This window comes from Pongo pygmaeus, chromosome 3, assembly GCF_028885625.2.
Source record: "Pongo pygmaeus isolate AG05252 chromosome 3, NHGRI_mPonPyg2-v2.0_pri, whole genome shotgun sequence".
Lineage (NCBI taxonomy): Eukaryota > Metazoa > Chordata > Mammalia > Primates > Hominidae > Pongo > Pongo pygmaeus.
Window position 1 is genome coordinate 199,566,810 of NC_072376.2, and position 22,805 is coordinate 199,589,614.

At 42.9% G+C, this 22,805-nt stretch overlaps 1 protein-coding gene across 1 annotated transcript; it reads left to right on the top strand.

Annotated features, from left to right (window-relative positions):
- The first annotated feature begins 102 nt into the window (after window positions 1-102).
- LOC129034690 (cytochrome P450 4V2) lies at window positions 103-21,540 on the top strand. The gene is made up of 11 exons (XM_054484231.2): window positions 103-858; window positions 3,355-3,467; window positions 4,865-4,950; window positions 5,800-5,990; window positions 6,393-6,462; window positions 7,827-7,953; window positions 10,163-10,348; window positions 14,106-14,208; window positions 17,460-17,594; window positions 17,687-17,866; window positions 19,047-21,540. The coding sequence occupies exons 1-11, from the start codon at window positions 153-155 to the stop codon at window positions 19,217-19,219; spliced, it is 2,070 nt and encodes a 689-aa protein (XP_054340206.1). The 5' UTR covers window positions 103-152; the 3' UTR covers window positions 19,220-21,540.
- Window positions 21,541-22,805: the final 1,265 nt, after the last annotated feature.

The following is a 22,805-nucleotide window of genomic DNA, read 5'->3' on the forward strand; positions in this document are numbered from 1 at the left end:
GACTTCCCTAAGGTTGTGTCCCCAAGGCCACCCTGGATTACAGCGCCCGCCGCTCCGTGTGACCCCGCGGGAGCCAGGACGCGCCCCGCCTCCCGGGGCTGCAGGTCGCGCAGGGAGCGAGCGCCGCGCGGCAGAGCCGGGCTCCGAACCGGATGCGCCTTCCTTTCCCCTTCAGAGCAGGCTGCCCGCCCGCGGAATCCCGCAGGTCAGAGCGGCCTCGGAGGACCCGCAGACCAGCCCCGCCGGGCGCGCTGGGCTGCCGCGGTGACCGTTCCGACGCCCCCGATCCCCCATCCCGAGGCGGCCGGAAGTGTCGCCGGCCTCCTCCCGGCCCAGCCTCCGGGCCTCCCGTGCAATCACTACGGCCTGGGGCCCGGAAACCGTTTTCCGGGCTTTCGCTTTCGGCTGGCGCGTGGAGGCCGCGGTGCTGCGTAGGCGGGGCCGGGCGCAGGAACAGCCCCGTGGCGCCCTCCCTGGCCGCCGCCCAGGCGGGAAACGTGGTTCCGGAGACCGGGCGACCCGGCAGCGGGGAGCGCGCCAGGTCCGCGCGGGGAAGTGGGCGGTGTGCGGCCGGCACCGCCTCGCACCACGCCCCCGCGGGCCGCACTTGCCCGGAGTGGACCTCGCGGCCGCCAGCCAGGGCGATGGCGGGGCTCTGGCTGGGGCTCGTGTGGCAGAAGCTGCTGCTGTGGGGCGCGGCGAGTGCCGTGTCCCTGGCCGGCGCCAGTCTGGTCCTGAGCCTGCTGCAGAGGGTGGCGAGCTACGCGCGGAAATGGCAGCAGATGCGGCCCATCCCCACGGTGGCCCGCGCCTACCCACTGGTGGGCCACGCGCTGCTGATGAAGCGGGACGGGCGAGGTAAGGGCCGGCGCCCCTCCTGGAGCGCAGCGGGGTCCGTAGCCCCGTCCCCACCCTCGGATCGGCCAGGAACCCGCTGCTTGTGGCGCTGGCCGCAGGAGGGCGGAGCCTGTCACCCTGTGGAGAATGCACTCCCAGTTCTATTCGTTGCCCCTTGGCACCCGCCAGCACTGCTAGTGCCCATCCCAAAGTGAGCATTTTCTTTGTGTGTAGCACAGGATGCGGTATTTCCAAACCCCCGCCCTCGGTCTTTTCCCACCTCACCGCTGCTCAGCTCTCAAAGCCCTGCCTTTTCCTGCTGCCGTGGCTTGGGAAGCCTTAGGAACAGAAGCTCCCTGGGAGCACAAAGCGGTTTTAAACTGGCCAACACCTTAACGCTTAGAGCCGCCCTCCTCTCGCTGCCACTTTGGAAAATAAGAGACTAGAGATTGATTCATTGGACGCTTCCTCCCGGCATCACAAGACTTGACTGCTACTGCAGTTCCCGCTTGACCTTCACACTTTAGCCCTTTAAAGGATATTACATAATAACAATTAAGAGACGGCAGGGCCTTCAGGCAGACTTCTTTGGAGGGTTTCAAACGCCTTGTTTATTAAAGAGTGAATTTTAAAATTAAAATCATGTTTTAAAACAGAGATGGACATTTTATTGATGGAAAAAAAATCACATTAAGTTAGAAAGCTCTCAAAAGTACCTGGTATTTACAACCCCCCGTCAGGGAGGGCGAACTCGATCTCAGCGTTTTATTTTCATCAGGGATTAAGCTGAGGTACCCAGAACTGAAAAGATTTGCCCAAAATGGCATATTTTAAAATTGGCCCAGACCAGAACCCAGTTTCCTCTGGGATTATTTGTTAGTAATCGTTTTACAGGCTGAAGCATTAACTAACTCCAAAGCTTGAAGGACTTTTTCTCATTTTCACTTGTTTTCTCTAATAAAAATAATGCTGTCATTTCAACTTCACAAGATGAGGCCTCATGGAAGAGTGTTTACCAAAATATTAAAATACTTTGACAGAAAAATATCAAGCGAACTGTTTGCCAACCAAATATCATCATGACTGATGTAACAAGTAATCCAACACAGATATGAAAATCACACGGTAAAAATCATCTCAGTTAATTTAATTCTAAAAGCAGAGCTAACCACCCCTTTTGTCCTAAGGCTTTATGGTATTAAAAAATAATTGTACAAAAATACAGATTTTCCCCTATCCCTTACCCCTGGAAAGTAATATACTGAAGTCTCATCATATTCTTTTGGAGATTCCAGTAATTAAAATCTCTAGTGAATAAGACCTGTTTCAAAACAACCTGAGAGCTGATTGGAGTATTTAAAGTAATTCTCCTTGCAGTCACTTTCAGAGTGAAAACAACGATGAATACTGTCTTTTACGGGACTTTTTATTCCACCAACGAATCCTGGATTTTGGCATCAGGAAAACCACTGTTCAATTTCCAACACTATATCCAAGTTGTTTGAGAAATTATTTAAAACTCTTTAACTTAGAGAGTTTTTCTTTTTTCTCCTTTTCTTGTTAAAGAAACTTGTTTAACAGTCACTTGTTAAAATGACTGTATTACAGAGTTACTTTAAGGATTAAATTTATTGCATGCAAAGTTTCTAGATCACTGTCTAGAAGTTGGTTAGAATAAGTTCTTTAGTTGTCAATGAAGCATTTATTAAGGCCCTGCTTTGTGCCCAGTGTTGACCTCAACAAAGTTGGGGATATCAGAATATTCTAAGATACAGTTGTTTTCCTCAAGAATCTTGTCTTTCGCATGCAAGAGGTGTTGCCTTTCATTTTGCGGCTAATGTCCAAACGCTGGCCTCAGCCATTTCACCTGGAAGATTGCAGTTGGCTTCCAACTGGCCTCTAAACTCTAATCTGGCATTTTCTAGTCCACTGTGACAATGTCTGCCTTCCCCAGCTACTCCCAGCTGTTGGCCCTGGTGCCTTAGAACCACAGATTGGGACCTCCCTGTCCCCTCTGTCAGACCAGACCAGACCAGGGCAGACAGTATATTTGCATGACGCAGGATGACTGACACTGGTGATTTCACCCAGCTCCTTTCATAGCAATATTGACAACTGCTTCATCTGAGAGATATTTGGAAGCAGCGTAGTGTGTGGTGAAGTTCTGGAGTCTCGGTACAAGCCAGGTCCACCGTTTACTAGCTCTGTGATACTGGGCAGTCGTTAGAAAGAATGCCCATTCTGGGACATCAAAACCTAATAATTATTATTCTCTAATAGCTAACATGCATTATGTGTGTTTATTTGCTGTGGCAAATACTATTTTGAAAAAAACTAGACTTACAGAAAAGTTGCAATATTTCAGGCAGTTCACACATGCTCTCTAACCTGGCTTCCTCTAACAGTAACACATTACAGAATTAGTATATTTATCAAAATGAGAAAACAAACATTTGTCCAATACTGGTCACAACTTTCTCATTTTGATTGAATTTAAAATTTGATGTTCTTCCCCAGAATTTTTTCAGCAGATCATTGAGTACACAGAGGAATACCGCCACATGCCGCTGCTGAAGCTCTGGGTTGGGCCGGTACCCATGGTGGCCCTTTATAATGCAGAAAATGTGGAGGTGGGTACGTGTGAATATGATCAGTATTGTACTGTGTATCTGACAGTGTGAGAATTTCATCAGAATCAATATAATGTGTCCTTATATCTCAACCATTTCAGTGCGAAAAACATTCCATTAAGTATTTTAGACTATATAAGTGCAATTTAATGCTTTCCAGGTGTAGCCTGAATCCTGGGAGATTAGCATTCTCCAGATATAAGTGCACAACTGCTATCAGGTCCCATTATATTTATTCTTTTTTTGAAAGGATATCGTTTTTTAGAAACATAAATAAATTATTCTGCAAGGCGAGCACTTGTTATCCACCAGACACTATTTTAAGACTTCAAAAATACATGACTAATAAAATATGTTTCCCTCAAGTTGCTCAGGGTCTCATATCAATGATAAACTTAGTCCAAATTTAAAAGACAATGCAAATTTGATATTTATGGGATAAATATTACAAACCCATGCTATTGAAATTAGTCCTCCAAAAAGCTGTAGTCTTTTTACTTGTTGAAAGGTCTGGGGAAATCATCTTGTAGTATGGTGAGAAAAGGATTTGGGTCAGGAAACAAAGATGGGGTAAACAGAGCTTCTCTTCGTTGACCAAAATTAAAGACTGAATTTCCTAGGAAGTAGTGCCAGGACGTGTCTTTCTAATTATGGTGAAAATGCTGGAGTTTCTCATGCTTCTCCAGAATCCTGGCTCAGAGAAGACAGCGAGAAGGGCAGACAGGATTTCTGCCACTGCTGGCCTAGTGTTAATAGAAGTTGGTGTGGTGGATGCAGATGGAGATCTGTCCAGAGTAGGGGACTTGAGCAAGAAGCCTGGTGAGCACCCTGTGCTCAGCCCTAGACCCCATCCCTCCTCCCACTTCACGTGGACTCTGGGTGATCCGATCATACTCACGGCTTCCATTGCTGCCTCTATGCTGGGGACACTCAAAACAGGCATCTCCAGCTCAGGCCTTATCTTGGCTGTCTCATTTGCTTTCAGACCACAGCAACCTGAATGCCTCAAAGTTAACAACACCTGAAAATACACCCATGATTTCCATCTCCCCAGATGTGCTCACCCTCCAGATTCACCTCCTCCAGATTCGGACCTCACTGTCCCCCTCCCCACTTTAAATAACTCCACTTGGTTCCTGGTTTATGGCAGGAACCAGAGAATCATCTGGGACATCTTTCTTTCTCCCAACTCCATTGAGTCTCCAAGACTGAATGCCAGTTTTGTGTTCAAAACTCTAATTGAATGTCTTTGAGGCACAGGACTGAAAATGAACCACGGAGAAAATAAATGTTATGAATGTCCGAAAAACTAGCTGTATTCTAGCCAGTATTCCTATAATTACAGGAAGGTTGTTTGATGTCTGTATGTCTCTAAAGTATGTTTTTCTCTTCCTAAGGTAATTTTAACTAGTTCAAAGCAAATTGACAAATCCTCTATGTACAAGTTTTTAGAACCATGGCTTGGCCTAGGACTTCTTACAAGGTATGCCAGTGTACCTTTGTAAAGCTGTCTATAGAAATGGTTACTTCTACATGCAACTTGTTATTTCAAGAATTAACACAGGGTAGCTTTTTCTGTAGCAGGACTCTGCTCTCAGAAAGGAGGAGAAAGGCTGGAAAGGAAGGTCCAGCTGGCAGCTGGCCTTTGCCTGCCGAGAGGCCAAGAGTCCAGGTGAACAGTTGTCTTCAGCTGTGGTATTCAACAGCAACTGTCGCCAGTGTTCAGGAAGACTCAGGAGGTCCTGATGGACGAGAGTGGATGGGATGGAGGACACAGGAAAGCAAAGGAGTGTCTGGAGCAGGGAAATCTTGAAAATCCAATCAAAAAGATGGTCAGCCCGAGAGAAGTACAGTGAGCTGGTATCTAGAAACAGGGCTCCATCCTCTGAGAGAGGGCCCCACAAGAGCAAGGCAGGAGCCCAGTAGGGACTGTGGAGAACTGGAGAGGGGAGAGATGAAGGTAGAACCTTGGAGCGCGAGGATCATCTGAGGACTGAGGTATTGATGGAAGGGGAAACAAATTTATTATTAGAAACTCGGAACTTAGAAATTGAGAAAAATTCTTAAATTTTTCAATTTTATGAATGCTATTTTAAACATTTATAGAAGAATGTCCAAAATACTCATATTTTGTAACTATAGATGAATATTTTATAGTTATGTGTATATCTTTGTCATTCTGCCAAAAGCATTTGAGAACCTGTAGATGAAGCTGTTTCAGGAGAATTTTGTTGACTTGCTATATTTATGCTTTAATCGTTTTGGATGTTACTTTTCTCTTTCTCTCTCTCTCTGTATATATATTTTTTGTAACCACATATTTTATTTCTAGTACTGGAAACAAATGGCGCTCCAGGAGAAAGATGTTAACACCCACTTTCCATTTTACCATTCTGGAAGATTTCTTAGATATCATGAATGAACAAGCAAATATATTGGTTAAGAAACTGGAAAAACACGTTAACCAAGAAGCTTTTAACTGCTTTTTTTACATCACTCTTTGTGCCTTAGATATCATCTGTGGTGAGTCTCATCGCTCTGTTTCTAAATTTATGGCATAAAGAGAAAATGGCCTAAATAGGAAATCACACTCCACCGGGAAGGCAAATGGGGGGACGGGAAAGGGTGATGGGCTCTTCAGCGCAGTTCTATGGCTGCGTTGGCCTTCTGAGGAGCAGCAGCCACGCCCAGGGCTGTGAGTGGGGCAGGCACGGAGCAACTGCCCAGGGAAGCGAAGGAAAGGAAGAACAGGAACAGGGAGTAGAAGTGGACCGTACAAGAGAAGAGGGTAAAGGGAGGAAGAAGAATTCTGAAATATACAAGGACAAAGCAGGATGTACGTCTTTAGTGTCTGCCACTGCAAAATAAACACGAGATAACTAACGTGCATGAATTGAATGGTTGCTTCTCACCCATATTTTATAGAAACAGCTATGGGGAAGAATATCGGTGCTCAAAGTAATGATGATTCCGAGTATGTCCGTGCAGTTTATAGGTAAATGGAGTCCTTTCAGTTATTTTAAAAATTATTATTGATTTGGGCTTTAAAAATTATTGCTGACAATTTCTGTGGTGTATCTTTTTATGGTTTCAAAATTAAACATTAAACTAGAAGTTAACCTCATCATGTAAGCATGTGGGTAAGCAGTAGAGTAAAGGTTATATAAATTATGGCACATCTAGATTATGCAGTAATTTAAAATGATTATTCTCTAACATTGAGATTACATTATATTGTACATAATGATGCTTACATTATGATGCTGAGAAGAGAAAGATATAAACAGTTTTCTGTACTATGATAATTGTTATATTTAAAAGTTATTCATAGAAAAAGACTAGCAGATACTATAACAAAATGTTAGCAGTGGTTCTCATTGTCTCGTGTATGTGTTTCTCATTCTTGTGCTTTCCTTTTGTTGTTATTCTTCTTCCCTTATTTTCTGCACCAAGTAGGTATTGTTTTAGTCATCGAAACAGTCAATTTTACCCTAAAACTGCTTGCAGTTATTCATCTGTTAAGAGGCAGGGCAAGGACTTGATTTGATGAAGTACAGAGAAGGGCACTGAGCTGAGTACATTTAAGTCTCCTGCTCATTTCACTTCATTTTAACCAATATTTATTAAGCATCTGTGATCTTCCAATCACTGCACAGGGTACTGACTGGTTTTGTAGTAGTACAGAAAACAGAATAACACAGGAGACAGGCATCGGACAAAGAAATTCATGAATTGTAATAATTGATTAGGAAGAAAAGATCAAATTGATATCAGAGAGCAAAACAAGAAAGTGTCCTGCAGACTGAGAGGCCAGGAAAGGTCTTTCTGAAGAACCGGCACCCAAGCTGGTCCTGCAGGAGATCACATAGGGGTCTTTCTGCTCTATGGCTGGACATGAAAGGGAGGTGCTGGGACAGCCAAGTGACAGATGGGTACTTAGAGAGCCCTTGATTGTAGAAGAGGGCAGCCAGTTGTCTTCTGTCACACCAGAGGAGTGGTCAAACCAATGATGGACCTTAAAAAGAGGCTGACTTCATCTCACCCTCTAGTACAGAGGCTCTAGGCAGAGTGGGAAACTCGCCCTGGAGAAACAGAAGCAGAGACCAAATGGCTATCTAGTAAGGATGTTTTATAATGAATTCTTCATTCCTTTAAAGAACCCATCATTTTCTGAGGCTTCATGGGATGCGTAATAGCCCATGCCTTCACTGTTGAGCATAAAACATGGAGCTCTTAGTAGCCTCTAAGACAATCATCGTCATTCCCACGATGGCCTTCATCAAGGCCAGGTGCTAAAGAAGTGCTCAAGAAATACACATTTCTGATACAACAGCTGATGTATTTTTCTCCCATTTATAGAATGAGTGAGATGATATTTCAAAGAATAAAGATGCCCTGGCTTTGGCTTGATCTCTGGTACCTTATGTTTAAAGAAGGATGGGAACACAAAAAGAGCCTTAAGATCCTACATACTTTTACCAACAATGTAAGTCCCTGACTTTTAAAATTGTGGTAAAATAGACGTAACATAAAATTTCCCTTATAACCATTTTAACTGTACAGTTTGGTGGTATTAAGTGCATTCACGATATTGTGCAACCATCCCCACCGTTCCTTTCCAGAACTTTTGGTAAGTCCATGATGTTGATGTTTTGTTAACATACCCGGTGTAGGACTACGGAGCCTATGTCTCAGAAAATAAAAGTTGAATAATAATAGAAAAAAAATTTTAGTATAAAAAATTATACTTAAATTATGTATTATACTTAAATTAAGTATAAAAATGTATACTTAAATTATGTAGTCAACAAATATTAATTAAGTACTCGCTAAGTGCTAACCACCATACCAAATGTTGGAAATGTAGTAATGAGTAGGACGTGTATATGGTCCGTACCTGAAAGGAAGTTATTCTAGTAGGAGAGGTGATCTATCAACACATAATTACAACATGTGATATGAGCTATGAACACTTATTAACAAACAGGGTGCTGTGTAAAAGAATAAAGGAACAAAAATCTGTGTATAGGAGTTTTCTGGAAAATGTTTGGATTCGGCAGTCATTTTCAAAGGCAGAGGACATTGATAGCAGTATCTTAACATGGAAAACATTAAAATTAACTAGATATTAGTATTCTATTTCCAATTCAAAAATAGCCAGAAGATAGTGATGCTGTTTTGAATATAGGATGTCAATCTTTGTCTTAATAATGTGTTTTGAAAAAGCAAGATTTAATTGAAAATATACATCAAATTATAATTTCAGTGTATTGAAAAAACTGCCTGTTTAAATATGTCCTTTCTTTGCTGTAAATTTTGGTTAAAATCTATTGGAATTATGTCCTTGTGGTGAAGTACACCCTACCCCCAAGAGAGCAAATGATGAATAAATCAGTAGATGTTCCATGAATGCGATGTTGGCTGAGCTGGCCACAGTGGAGTGTGATCACCTGGTTACAGGAGAATAGCCAGCAGGTTATATTTCATAATTATATTTTTCCTTACATTTTGTGCATTAATATTTAATAGAAATAATTAAATGAATTCCAGACTGAATGGACAATTTTATTCATTGAATAAACATTGAGAATTGCCTACTGAGGCCTGGGCTCTAGGAATTCCACCAAGAATAAAAAAAGACATGGTGTTTTGCCCTCAAATTGCTTAGAATCTATTCAGGCCACTTAGTAGCAGGTTTGGTCAATTACCTGGTAGGAAAAGAAGGTTGAAATGTACAACCAAATTAAGTGTATTGGCCTTCATTCTTTTATCCATCCAAGAAATATCTAGTATTTGTTAAATGTCAAGCAGTGCTCTAGAGGTTGGAAATGTATCAATGAACAAAGACATGCACAAGCATGGCAGTGTTTGAGTTGGAAGAGAAAGATGCTAAATAAGAAGTATAACGTAAGTATAATATCACATATAATAATAAGTATGACAGAAGTATCACATAGTGTCAGGTGGCAAGGGAAATGGAGAAAAAGCATTGTTAGGAAGCGTCACAGTGCTAGGGACGGGGGTGGCAGGGATGAGGGAGGTCTCTCTGATCATGTGACAATGATGAGGGATGAGGGAGGTCTCTCTGATCATGTGACAATGATGAGGGATGAGGGAGGTCTCTCTGATCATGTGACAATGATGAGGGATGAGGGAGGTCTCTCTGATCATGTGACAATGAGCAGAGATCTGCAAGAAGGCAGGGGGCAGCCATGCAGGCCTCTGAGGAAAGCATTTCAGGCAGCAGAAATCGAAAGCATAGAGGGTGAATTCACTAATCTGCTTGCTGTTTCTTTTCTCCTCTACAACATGTAATTAAGTCTATAATTAGACTATTGTATAATGATTGCATTCACTCTACCACTTAAACTTTTTCTCATTAGCACAATCAAATCTCTAGGGTACTATCTAGTAGACTATGATTCTATTCTTGTGTTGGAAAGACTGCAAAAATAGCACTTGAAAATTAGGAATTTGCGTGACATTAAATTTGTTTTTAAAAGTTTCACCAGATAATCCCTGAAATATTAATGAGGCTTACTGTATTTTCACAAGAGCCTATGTTGTCGAAATGTCGAAATAGAAAGATTTAATAAAAATAAATGAAAGAAACTAGCATATTTTATAAGAAAATGTGTTACTAGGGTGCATCCAAGTCCAAACAGAAGCATGTGATTATCATTCAAATCATACAGGTCATCGCTGAACGGGCCAATGAAATGAATGCTGATGAAGACTGTAGAGGTGTTGGCAGGGGCTCTGCCCCCTCCAAAAATAAACGCAGGGCCTTTCTTGACTTGCTTTTAAGTGTGACTGATGATGAAGGGAACAGGCTAAGCCATGAAGATATTCGAGAAGAAGTTGACACCTTCATGTTTGAGGTATTGTATATTGTTATGTTCAGATATCATTAAACGAATTTCAGTTATTGTTAGAATCTTTAGCATTATTTTTTAAAACTTAAATTTTAAAGTAGTTTACTATAACTAAAGAAGATTCATTATATTTTAATTAGAAATCACAAAATTTAAGAAACTGATTAAGTACCAGCTCAACTTCCTTCTTCAGAAAACGATTTTGACTAGTGCTGGGCACAGCAGTAGACACATTTGTTTTTCCTCAAGAAAACCTAAGATTTGTCAGAGTGTTCCCAAGCAGAAGAGCTGCTCTACCTAAAGAGGACAGTAAGAGCCCTCCAACAGAGAATCAGCCAGTTCATGATTCTAAAGAGATCTCTGATCTCAAATTTATACATATATATGTGAAGTACGTTTTACCAAGATAGCCTAAATATTAAATACTACAAAGAGGGACTTTCTCTATATGTGGATTGCAAAATAAATAAAACATGGTTTTTAGAAGCCATGTAGTAATATCATCCACATGGAGCAGAGTGAAAGGCACCTGAGTTTTTAATGGCTTTGCCTGCCACCAACGTGTGAGCTGCTCTGCGGCAGCCTCTGGCAGCAGTGCCAGTGCTCCTGCACTCTGGTGTGAGGCTCCACGACACGGCAGGAGAAAGCTGTGGGAAGGGTCTTTAGATCCGAGTTCCAGTTCAGGCTCTGTGCTGATTAGCCAAATAAGATAGTTCTGATCATTTCAGAGTTCTGTCACAATTTTCCTATGTGTAAAGCGAGAGATGGACTACATTGGTGGTTTTAAATTTTTTTAAACAGAAAACTTGACTGAAAATAAATCTTAAGCAGAAAATGGACATCTAAATTAGCTGAAAAGTAGAGAGGTGTTAAGTGTGTGGGCTCTAAGACCAAATCCCAGCTAACATGCTGGAACCATGACCTCAAGCACCTCACCTAGCCATTCTAGGCCTGAATAGTCTTATTTTAATAGCACAAGCCTCATGGAATAGTTATGATGATTAGATTTGTAAAGGTGCTCAGAGAATCGTGATTGGCCCATAAGTATGCAGCACATACTGGGTGTTACTATTTGATGTCGGAGTAGAGAGACCTCACATCTTCACTTTGCCCATGTACACACACACACACACATGCACTCATGTAAACCATGCACAAACACACACACATGCACACACCTACACACACACATGCTCATGCACATACACATGCACAGACACATGTATATACCCACATACATTCACATATACACACATACACAAACACATGCACACACCTACATACACTCATGCACATACGCACATACATGTACACATACACAAACGTGTATATCCACATGCACACACACGTGCATACATACACTCACACACAAATATACACACACACCCAGATACTCATGCACATACACACGCATGCACATATATACCCACATGCACACATGCATGCATACACATACATGCACACACCACCCCCCACAGAGGCACACATTCATGTACATTTATGCAAATAATCACACATACAAAAACACATGTACACACCTACATACACACATGCGTATATACACATACACATAGATGCATATTTATATATACATGCACACACAATCAAATGCACACAGCTATATACACTCGTGTACATAAGCACAAATGCACACACAAACACATGTACATATCCACGTACACACATGCCTATGTGCACACACCCCCATGCACACAGGTACACACATGTGCACATCCATCTCCTACCAGGAACCTCTCAATCTCACGAAAACAACCAGAACCAGACTAATGATTTTTCTTCCAACTCTAACATTCCTTGACATTCTAATTCTTTTCTTCTTTGCATTGAGAGGGAGGCATAGCAGGTGTGAGTGTGATACTGTGGCCTCCTCCACAGGCCGGTGCAGGCTGCAACTGCCCAGGTTCCAGCTGTGAGCTAAAAGTAGGCGTCCTCCCCTGCTCCACCAGTGTGCCTGGGTGCTTTACGTTTGCCTTATCTTGCTTTCTGAGGTTGGCAGATGAAATGAAATCGGAAGTTCAGCAGACTCCTCATGCATTTGGATCAGGCTTCCGCTCATAAATTCAAGGAAAGCTATTAAAATTGTTTAGCCAGAATACTTCCTTCCGTACTTAGTAGACAACTGAGCACAACGGACCAGAGCTCATCTGGAGTTCCGAGTAGGTTTTGTAACTGCAAGTGCTAGGAAAATGCAGAGGCGCCGACCTCAGGACCTGTAGGCTGTGTCTTTTAAGAATTGCAGAATAAGCCCCAAGCAATTCATTTTAGCAGCTGTTTTATAAAACAAGTACTTTGAAGATTTCTGCACAGAGAATGAAATATTACAAAGATCACTTGTGCCACATAGGAAAAATGGAAAAGTGAGATCTTTTATAGAGGAAATAATTTGTTTTTTCTTTTTGTCCTCAAAGTTTCACTCAGAGAGGTAGATTACTGTTATTGATTTTCCAGATACATTTTTTTTTCTGAAGAAATCACCACTTTTGCATATGGAAATGTGCTAGGGAGATGGAGGTAGATAAGAGGCCAGGGCCTGAAATATCAAATGGGTGGGGAAGACGGTTGCCCAAGACGTTACACTAGTGTAAGAGGTGGAGGTGGAGACGTCGCGCAGGCGTAAGAGGCGGAGGTGGAGACGTCGCGCAGGCGTAAGAGGCGGAGGTGGAGGCGTCGCGCAGGCGTAAGAGGCGGCGGTGGAGACGTCGCGCAGGCGTAAGAGGCGGAGGTGGAGGCGTCGCGCTGGCGTAAGAGGCGGAGGTGGAGGCGTCGCGCTGGCGTAAGAGGCGGAGGTGGAGGCGTCGCGCTGGCGTAAGAGGCGGAGGTGGAGCCGTCGCGCGGGCGTAAGAGGCGGAGGTGGAGCCGTCGCGCGGGCGTAAGAGGCGGAGGTGGAGGCGTCGCGCGGGCGTAAGAGGCGGAGGTGGAGGCGTCGCGCGGGCGTAAGAGGCGGAGGTGGAGGCGTCGCGCGGGCGTAAGAGGCGGAGGTGGAGGCGTCGCGCGGGCGTAAGAGGCGGAGGTGGAGCGTCTTTACTGCGCAGGGTGTGGAGGGAATGGCGTGGGCTTGGCTGGCTTTGTCGTCAGACGCGCAGCAGGCCCAGTTTCTGCCTCTGCTTCCCACTAAGCTGTTCAGCACAGGAGAAGTTATTTAACCACATCTTTGGCCTCAGTTTTTAATCTCTGAATTGTAAATAACAGTAATGAGTCTTTCATGGAGTTTTTGTGCAGATTAATTCAGTTTCTGCAGAGTGCTTAGTATTTTGCCTAAAACTCAGCAAGTATGAAATGAGGTTGTTGTCAATTTTTAATGCAGAGGATGTGACTTAGAACCACACTTCTACCCCCTGGTGCCCGTCATCAACAGGTGAGGCCCACCTGACAGATGGGGGAAGGCAGAGAAGTACAGCCCTGACAAGCAGGCTCGTGAAAATCAGACTTCGTTCTATTCACAAAGGCCCAGCTCACCTCGTGCCCATGGAACGCCGCCTTTATTAACACAGCACAGGCACATCCCACCAGCGTGCAACACCACGCGGCGTGGAACTGCCATCTCTAGGCACGAACCTCCGCTTTTCAGGGTTTATTTCCCTGTTTATCACCGAGGCAAGGTGCTGCACAGAATTCATTTCTTATGTCCTGCAGTCACAGTGCAGTCATCAGATCCAGAGACAATTCAAAAGAGGTTTCTGGTCACTCCTAATCATCGCAGCATTAACTCTGCTTTTTAAGCTATTGTTTTCTCCATTTGTAGGGGCACGACACAACTGCAGCTGCCATAAACTGGTCCTTATACTTGTTGGGTTGTAACCCAGAAGTCCAGAAAAAAGTGGATCATGAATTGGATGACGTGTTAGGTATGTTTGGCCCCTTCACTGGTTATATTGTGGTACTAAGTCCCCTGCAGAGATGTCACTGTGTTTCCACACAGTGTAGTGAGCAGGAAGGCTCCCGCATGGGATCATTTCCAGTACCATCCCCTTTGCAAGGCCTCGTCCATTCACTCACAGGCCTCTGCCAGTCGCCTGGCAAGTGGCTATACCGGGCCGGATGCTGGGGTGCACTGATGTGTGCTGCTGTGCTCAAGGTTAGATGCTGGGGTGCACTGATGCGTGCTGCTGCCATCAGGGGTCTCACTGCTTCCCAGGTGAAACAGAAGCTTTGAGTCATGGGTGTGCATTTGAGTGAAGAAGGTGCTATTTGGGAGAAAGGAGGAGCTGGTGAAACTATTCAGAAAGGTACAGGAAAGCTGTTTCGCAGATTGCATCTCACCACAAAGGAGAGAAAAGGTGGATTAAGCTACCAGGAGATACATTTCTATTACACAGCAAGCAACCTGGAGGAAAGGTCCTGCCAGTAGGATGTCCAGGATCCCAGACTTGCCCTTTTGCTGCCTGCCATCTCTACCGTCTTGGCTTTTGTCCTCATGATTGGCATTCCAAGCATCACGTTCATCTTCAAGGCAGGAAGACAGGGGAGGTTGGGGTGCCAGGTGTGTTGGTGTCCTGTGGCTGCTGCTGTGACAAATCCACAGACGGGGAGGTTCACAGCAGCGACGTCTGTTCCTTCACGGTTCTGGACACCCGAGTCAAAGATCAGTGTCATTGAGCCCACGTCACCATGTAGGCAGGGCTGTGCCCCACTGGGAAAAAATCCACTCCTCGCCTCTTCAGCTTCCGGTGGCTGCCAGCGTTTCTTGGCTGACAGCCACATCGCTGCCATCTCTGGCAGTCTCTGCATCGCCTTCTCTTTTCTCTGGGTGTGTGTGTGTGCACGCACGTGCATGCATGTGTGGTGTGTGTGTGTGCATGTGTGTCTCTCTCGCAAGCATACTTGTGACGTACTTGTGAGGGCGTTCAGGGCCCACCTGGATAGTCTACCCACTGTAAGATCTTTAATTTAATCAAATCTACCAAGAGTTCTCTTCTTCCAAATAGGGTAACATTTACAGATTGCAGGGATTAAGACCTGATATTTTGGGGCCCATTATCAGTCTGCCACAAAGGGGCTTCCATCAATTTTATCCTTTTTAAAAATCACGTGTCACATGGCTCCCAATAGCTGCAAGGTGAAAAGGAATAAAGTTGAGTTAACCAAGCAACAAGTGGTATCTGATGCAGTTTTATAGCGAGAAGCAGGGAAGGAAAACTAAAGGAATAAAGCAGGAGAGAGAAGGCATTCTAGAAAGAGGAAGCAGATGAGCAACGGCACAGAAGTAGAAAGGTTTCTGATCTGGAGGGCAATAGTGGAGAGTGAGAGACTGCGAGAACTCATCTCTCATTCACTGGGAGATGAGGATGGAAAAGCAGTTTTGTGTGCAGATTGTGCCAGGACTGGAATTTCATATTAAGAGTCAAGCTTTTATTTTGCAGAATGGACACCATCTAACACTTTTGGCAACATTTTTGTCATCATTTTATTTTCTTTACACTGATTTTAGTTTTACATATATTGCCTTGAGTGGGTAAATTTGGTCTTCCAAAAGCTCACAAGTTCTTTTGGAATAGGCTCCAATCTTTTGTATCCCCTACAATATTTAGCTCATTGCCAGTTTCACAAAGCTTTTTGGTCTTGCAGAATGAGTGACACAGTCACCATTACTAGAATCTTTGCTCTGTGCTTCTCGTGTTTTCTGCTTATTGTGCTTCACTTTTTCTTCTACCCCCAATCCTAGTTCTAAAATTTTTGAGCAACTAGGCCGGGTTCGGTGGCTCACGCCTGTAATCCCAGCACTTTGGGAGGCCAAGGTGGGTGGATCACGAGGTCAGGACATAGAGACCATCCTGGCTAACATGGTGAAATCCCGTCTCTACTAAAAATAGAAAAAAATTAGCCGGGCATGGTGGCGGGCGCCTTTAGTCCCAGCTACTCGGGAGGCTGAGGCAGGAGAATGGCGTGAACCCGGGGGGTGGAGCTTGCAGTGAGCAGAGATCACGCCAATGCACTCCAGCCTGGGCGACAGAGCAAGACTCCGTCTCCAAAAAAAGAAAAAAAATTTGAGCAACTAATCTTTGTGTAGTGAGTTGCGAGTATTAATTCCTTATGTTATTATTTTTTTTTTTTACTGAGGTAAATGTCACATAACGTAAAATCTACCATTTTAAAATGTACATTTCAGCAGCATTTAGTACCTTCACTATGTTGTACGATAGTTACGTCTACCTAATTCCAGAACATTTTCAGCACCTCGAAAGGAAACCTGGTACGATTAAGCAGTCCCAGTGATTCTTCCTTCCCCCCGGCCCTGGCAGCCTCTGATTTACTTTCTGTCTCTATGGATTTACCCATTCCGAGTACTTCCTATACATGGATTCGTACAATATGTGACCCTTAGTGTCTGTTTATTTTACTTGGCGTATTGTCCTTTTTATTTTGATTATGCATAATGTTACAAATTCTACTTTAGCTGTGGGTATTTAGCATCCCCTGCCTTAATCCACATGTTCTTCTTTGATGGGTGTTTAGCATCCCCTGCCTTGATCCACGTGTTCTCCTTTGATGGGTATTTGATGGGTATTTAGCATCCCCTGCCTTGATCCACATGTTCTTCTTTGATGGGTATTTAGCATCCAGTACCTTGATCCACATGTTCTTCTTTGATGGGTATTTGATGAGTATTTAGTATCCAGTACCTTGATCCACGTGTTCTTCTTCGATGGGTATTTGATGGGTATTTAGCATTCAGTACCTTGATCCACGTGTTCTTCTTTGATGGGTATTTGATGGGTATTTAGCATTCAGTACCTTGATCCACGTGTTCTTCTTTGAAGAGTATTTGATGGGTATTTAGCATCCCCTGCCTTGATCCACATGTTCTTCTTTGATGGGCATTTGATGGGTATTTAGCATGCCCTGCCTTGATCCACGTGTTCTTCTTTGATGGGTATTTGATGGGTATTTAGCATCCAGTACCTTGATCCATATGTTCTTCTTTGAAGGGTATTTGATGGGTATTTAGCATCCAGTGCCTTGATCCACTTGTTCTTCTTTGGTGGGTATTTGACGGGTATTTAGCATCCCATGCCTTGATCCACCTGTTCTTTTTTGATATCTGCACCCCCGGCCCCTACCGTTCTTTCAGGTCATCTTATCTGCTTGCTTTCATCAGGGAAGTCTGACCGTCCCGCTACCGTAGAAGACCTGAAGAAACTTCGGTATCTGGAATGTGTTATTAAGGAGACCCTTCGCCTTTTTCCTTCTGTTCCTTTATTTGCCCGTAGTGTTAGTGAAGATTGTGAAGTGGGTAAGTATGCTATACCTAAAGTAGAAGGGAGGGGGAAACTTCAAATGTCTGTCTTGCTCCGGTCTCATAACGTATTGACTACTTCTTGACAGCGGGTTACAGAGTTCTGAAAGGCACTGAAGCCGTCATCATTCCCTATGCATTGCACAGAGATCCGAGATACTTCCCCAACCCCGAGGAGTTCCAGCCTGAGCGGTTCTTCCCCGAGAATGCACAAGGGCGCCATCCATATGCCTACGTGCCCTTCTCTGCTGGCCCCAGGAACTGTATAGGTTTGTATCCATCTGAATTGGTTTGACCTTTCAGGCCCACTTGATAATGGGTTTCTCACAGTGATTTCTTTGAGATGTGATGTGACATTGCCCGTATGCAACAGCCTTAAAAAAATAGCTGGTTTCTTTTTTCCCTCACTTACTGTGCTTTGTAGTTTTAAAATATTACGGTCAAAAGGTATATTAGTATATTAGCCTACATGGGCTTCCGTAGCAAAATACCACAAACTGGGTGCCTTAAACAGCAGAAATTTATCTTCTCACAGTTCTGGAGGCTGGAAGTTCAAGATCAAGGTGTTGGCAGGGCTGGTTTCTCCTGAGGCCTCTCTGTGGCTTCTAGATGCCATTTTCTCCTCATGTCTTCACTTGGTCTTTCCTCTCTGTGGGTCTGTGTCCTGATCTTCTCTCCCCTCAGACTCCACTGACCTCACTTATACTTACTGACCTCTTTCGATTACCTGTCTCCAAATACAGTCGTAGTCTAAGGTGCGGGGGGGCTTAGAATTTGGAGAGAGGCACAATTACCCATAACATAAAACATAATTAGTTTCATGGTAGAGTTTCAAAATGTTGTAGAGTTTTAATTACAGTACAATATAACTTACTGTGGTAAAAACTTTATTTATGATTACTATGGTTAACCTAATTTTTGTGTTTATTGCTTTTAAGAATTTCATTTTGCAAATCAAAACAGAAAATGCTTGCCATATGGCCAGCTAAAGTACTTAAGCAAAATGAATGCACATCACCGCCCTGCATTATAAACCCTTTTGGTTTTAGTATCCCTAGCATTTTGTCATTTATGTAAATGCAGACATTGGTAAAATGAGGCCAGAATGAAACGGGTGAATCTGAAGCTTTTGTGGTGAATCCATAGTAAATTAAAGACCCACTAAGACATAATCTAGAGTAGTGAGTCTCAAGCTTGAATGAGCTCAGGATTTATCTGGATCAGCTGGAGTACAAATTCCCTGGTCCTCCCCAGCTATAGATATGCAAGGTGGGATCAGGGAGGGAAACTCAAGACTCTTCATTTTTAACAAGTGTCCCAAACCATTCTGATTCTCCTTCCGCCTACTGTGAAAATGTAAAATGGCTTGCTTCCTATGATAGGACCTCTTGTTTCTCACATTTGGGGTAAATCTATAACTAAAGCAATGGTATCTACATTAATTTGAAGGTCAAAAGTTTGCTGTGATGGAAGAAAAGACCATTCTTTCATGCATCCTGAGGCACTTTTGGATAGAATCCAACCAGAAAAGAGAAGAACTTGGTCTAGAAGGACAGTTGATTCTTCGTCCAAGTAATGGCATCTGGATCAAGTTGAAGAGGAGAGATGCAGATGAACCCTAACTATATTATTGGGTTGTGCCTTTATCATGAGAAAGGTCTTTATTTTAAGAGATCCTTGGCATTTACAATTTATAGATCATGGGTTCAAGATGCTTGAATCCCCTAGACTTAATTTTTCCTTGATCCCACTGATCTTGACATCAAGTCTAACAAAGTTTTGTCTTTTCTTTTCTTTTCTTTTTTTTTTTTTTTGAAACCGTGTCTCACTCTGTCGCCCAGGCTGGAGGAGTGCAGTGGCGCGATCTCAGCTCACTGCAACCTCCACCTCCCAGGTTCAAGCAATTCTTCTGCCTCCCAAGTAGCTGGGATTACAGGCGCCTGCCACCATGCCTGGCTAATTTTTTTATGTTTTTAGTAGAAACAGGGTTTCACCATGTTGGCCAGACTGGTCTTGAACTCCTGACCTCAAGTGATCCACCTGTCTCAGCCTCCCAAAGTGCTGGGATTACAGTCGTGAGCCACCACGCCTGGCCAGAGTTTTTTATTTTCATCACCACCATAGATGTTACAGTTGGCTGTGGTCCCAAAAGTAGAGTTAATTGTGTCAGTACCCAAGTAAACATCTAACAGGTTTCTCAACAGATAAATCCACAGTCCAATTCCACTTCAACTGATAGACCCGAAAAATATAATTTAATCAAAGTTCTAGAATTTTTGTTTGTTTGAGACGGAGTCTTGCTGTGTTGCCCAGGCTGGAATGCAGTGGTGACATCTTGGCTCACTGCAACCTCTGCCTCCCAGGTTAAAGCGATTCTTCTGCCTCAGCCTCCAGAGTAGCTGGGGCTACAGGCACGTGCCACCACACTCAGCTAATTTTTGTATTTTTGGTAGAGATGGGGTTTCACCATGTTGGCCAGGATGGTCTTGATCTCTTGACCTCATGATCCGCCCGCCTTGGCCTCCCAAAGTGCTGGCATTATAGGCATGAGCCACCACGCCTGGCCCAAAGTTCTAGAATTTTTTAAAGGTATTCGTGTTGACTCAGGAATACACACACACACACACACACACATAACATAATTTGAAAGAGGTAAGTACTCTGACTTAGGCTCTCAGGTTTTAAAAATTATATTAGTGGCATCAGTTATGACAAGAATAATCATTCTAGTATTTTTCAGATTTTATAACCTAGAGCGAATTATTTATAAGTTGATTTGTAGGTTCTGTTACAGTTTTTCTTTTGATCGTGCACTTATAGTCTTCATTTAATTCCTCATAGAATCCCAATCACCTTTATATATCATATTATTGGAAGAGATTCATCTTCATAATCTCCAGTTTTTCACAGTGCCTCACAGGGGTAATCATGCCTTTTGGAGCTAGAAGGACTTTAGAACTTACCTAGTTATGCTCCTTTATATTATAAGTAAGGGAATAGAATCAGTAAGACAGTTTCTGCCCAAAGTCGTGTTACCAGTTGGTGACAGAGCTGGAAATACATAGAGATCTGTACTCCTAAATCTCTCCACTCACATGCTGATATACTTTCTACTACAATATGCTATAGCTTTGTGGAACTCAGGGTGATGATCAGATTTGTCATTAGAACATGAGTCTTCTGCTTCTGATTTAGGCATACTTCTGGGATTCTTCCATCTTTAAAGGAAAAAGGAAGCCATTCATCTACATTTAGTAACTCAGTAATATCTCACTTAGTTTAGCGTTAGACCTTTAGTTAATTCAACCTTATAGATCATACTTATGAAGCTGATAACTGACACATGTTCCCTGAATTTTAATTTGATAGGCAATACATCTGCCCACTCCATTATTTTTTAAAATTTCATTTAATAGTTTAAACAAGATTGGTTTTGTTTTCAATTTTTATTCATTCTTCATAGAATCACAATTACCTTTATATATCATATGTTATTGGAAGAGATTCCTCAGTAATCTCCAATCTCTCATAGTGCCTCACAGGGTTGATCAATGGCTTTTGCAACTGGAAGGACCTTAGAACTTAATCTGTTATGCTCCCAATAAGCAATAGCAGATAGAAGCGTGCATTCAAGAGGGTAGGATGTGTATTCTTCAGTGGATATCAAAGGAAGAGGTTGCAAACCAAAGCCATTTGGCAAGCCCTATAGCCTGGGCCATTTAAGGCAGGGGCAGTCTCAGCCAAATTGCAACCATTTAACTATCCCAAAGAGCCACAGTGCCTACAACCCAGGCCCTAAATTGATGAGGAAAAAGTCAAGGAAGGAGGTGATACAATTGGAAATATTTCCATCAAATGGTTAATCTTATTATCTAGAAAATGGGTATATTAGAAAATGTCCTTCTAAGATGATTTTGGATAATAAAAGTTGTATTCATGGAAATTGGTATTATCTCTGTTTTATGCACTTACATTTATCCCTTACATTTTGTTTTTAGTGACCCTACATGACATTAAATTTAAAGTAAGACATTGCTTAATGTTACCTTTTGGCTTGAGAACTTCATTCAGCTCCAGAATTATTGTTACTCATATTTTAATCAGTAAGTCATTTAAGCTATGACACAGTGGGAATTGAGAAATTATTTCATGTGCTGCAGTATTGAAATGTGGATGCTGTCTTGTTTTGTAAGAAGACAATCAAGGTCTGTGTGCCCATTACCTTTCTTCTGCTTGAAAGACATGTCTCAAGAAAAATAAATTATATTTTAGATGCAGGTGCTGCATTTTATTCTAAGAATTGATATCAATTCAAAACGTAGAAAACCGCAAAAGATAAATCAGGAGATGGCTGATTCGTAATGGGTAATAAAATAAATAGCACTTTCGAGTTGATGTCATCAGTGACTCTTGGATTTTCTAACGAAAGGTTCCTGTACTGTTGTCATAGACTGATTGTGAATTTCTCTGACTCTGAAGAATCAACTAGAAGAAGTAGAATCACCAGAACATTTTGCTCAGCTGAAAGCACAAAGTAAACTCAGCTACTGGGAATCAGCAAAAACCACAGGCATCACTGGTCCCAGGGATTTAGAGTCCAGAAACCTCTCCAGGTGATGGACTGTTGATTTGGGGCTCTATGCATTGTCACAGACAGCTAGGGATGTCAGTTTCTGGACCAAATGACCCAATAAGAGATGCTAGTCATAAAAATCCATTTTTGTCTGGAATGTTTCTAGAAGATCAAAACGTTTTTCCTTCCAGCATCTAATGCCTGAGTGATACATTTAAAAATTTTTAGTCTGCCTAGGCACCCTCTTTTTCTAGGAGCAGCACTCTTTATTTTTGAAATTATCCTACAATGAATTACCGGCTTTTCTTCTGTTCTCATCTTTTTCCTTCCTCAACATACACACACTGTAAATATGTGGTTTCAATTGGAGCTGCCATGTTCTTAGGCAGTCCCACTTACTCAACCTTTGTTGAGTGACGCAAGCAAGGTTAAATTCGAGTTCTCCCCAGTGAGTTTTCCCAGCTGCAATTGAAGAAGAGATACAGTCAATCTCTGTGGTGGAAACTCCAGGTTGTGAAACTCAAGATCAATCAGCAATAGAACCTCTGGAGCAGCTGCTGGGTGATGAGTAGAGAAGAAGCAGGCAGAAGAAATGGACAGAATCTTGGAGGAGCTTGAGTCCCACATGGCAGATG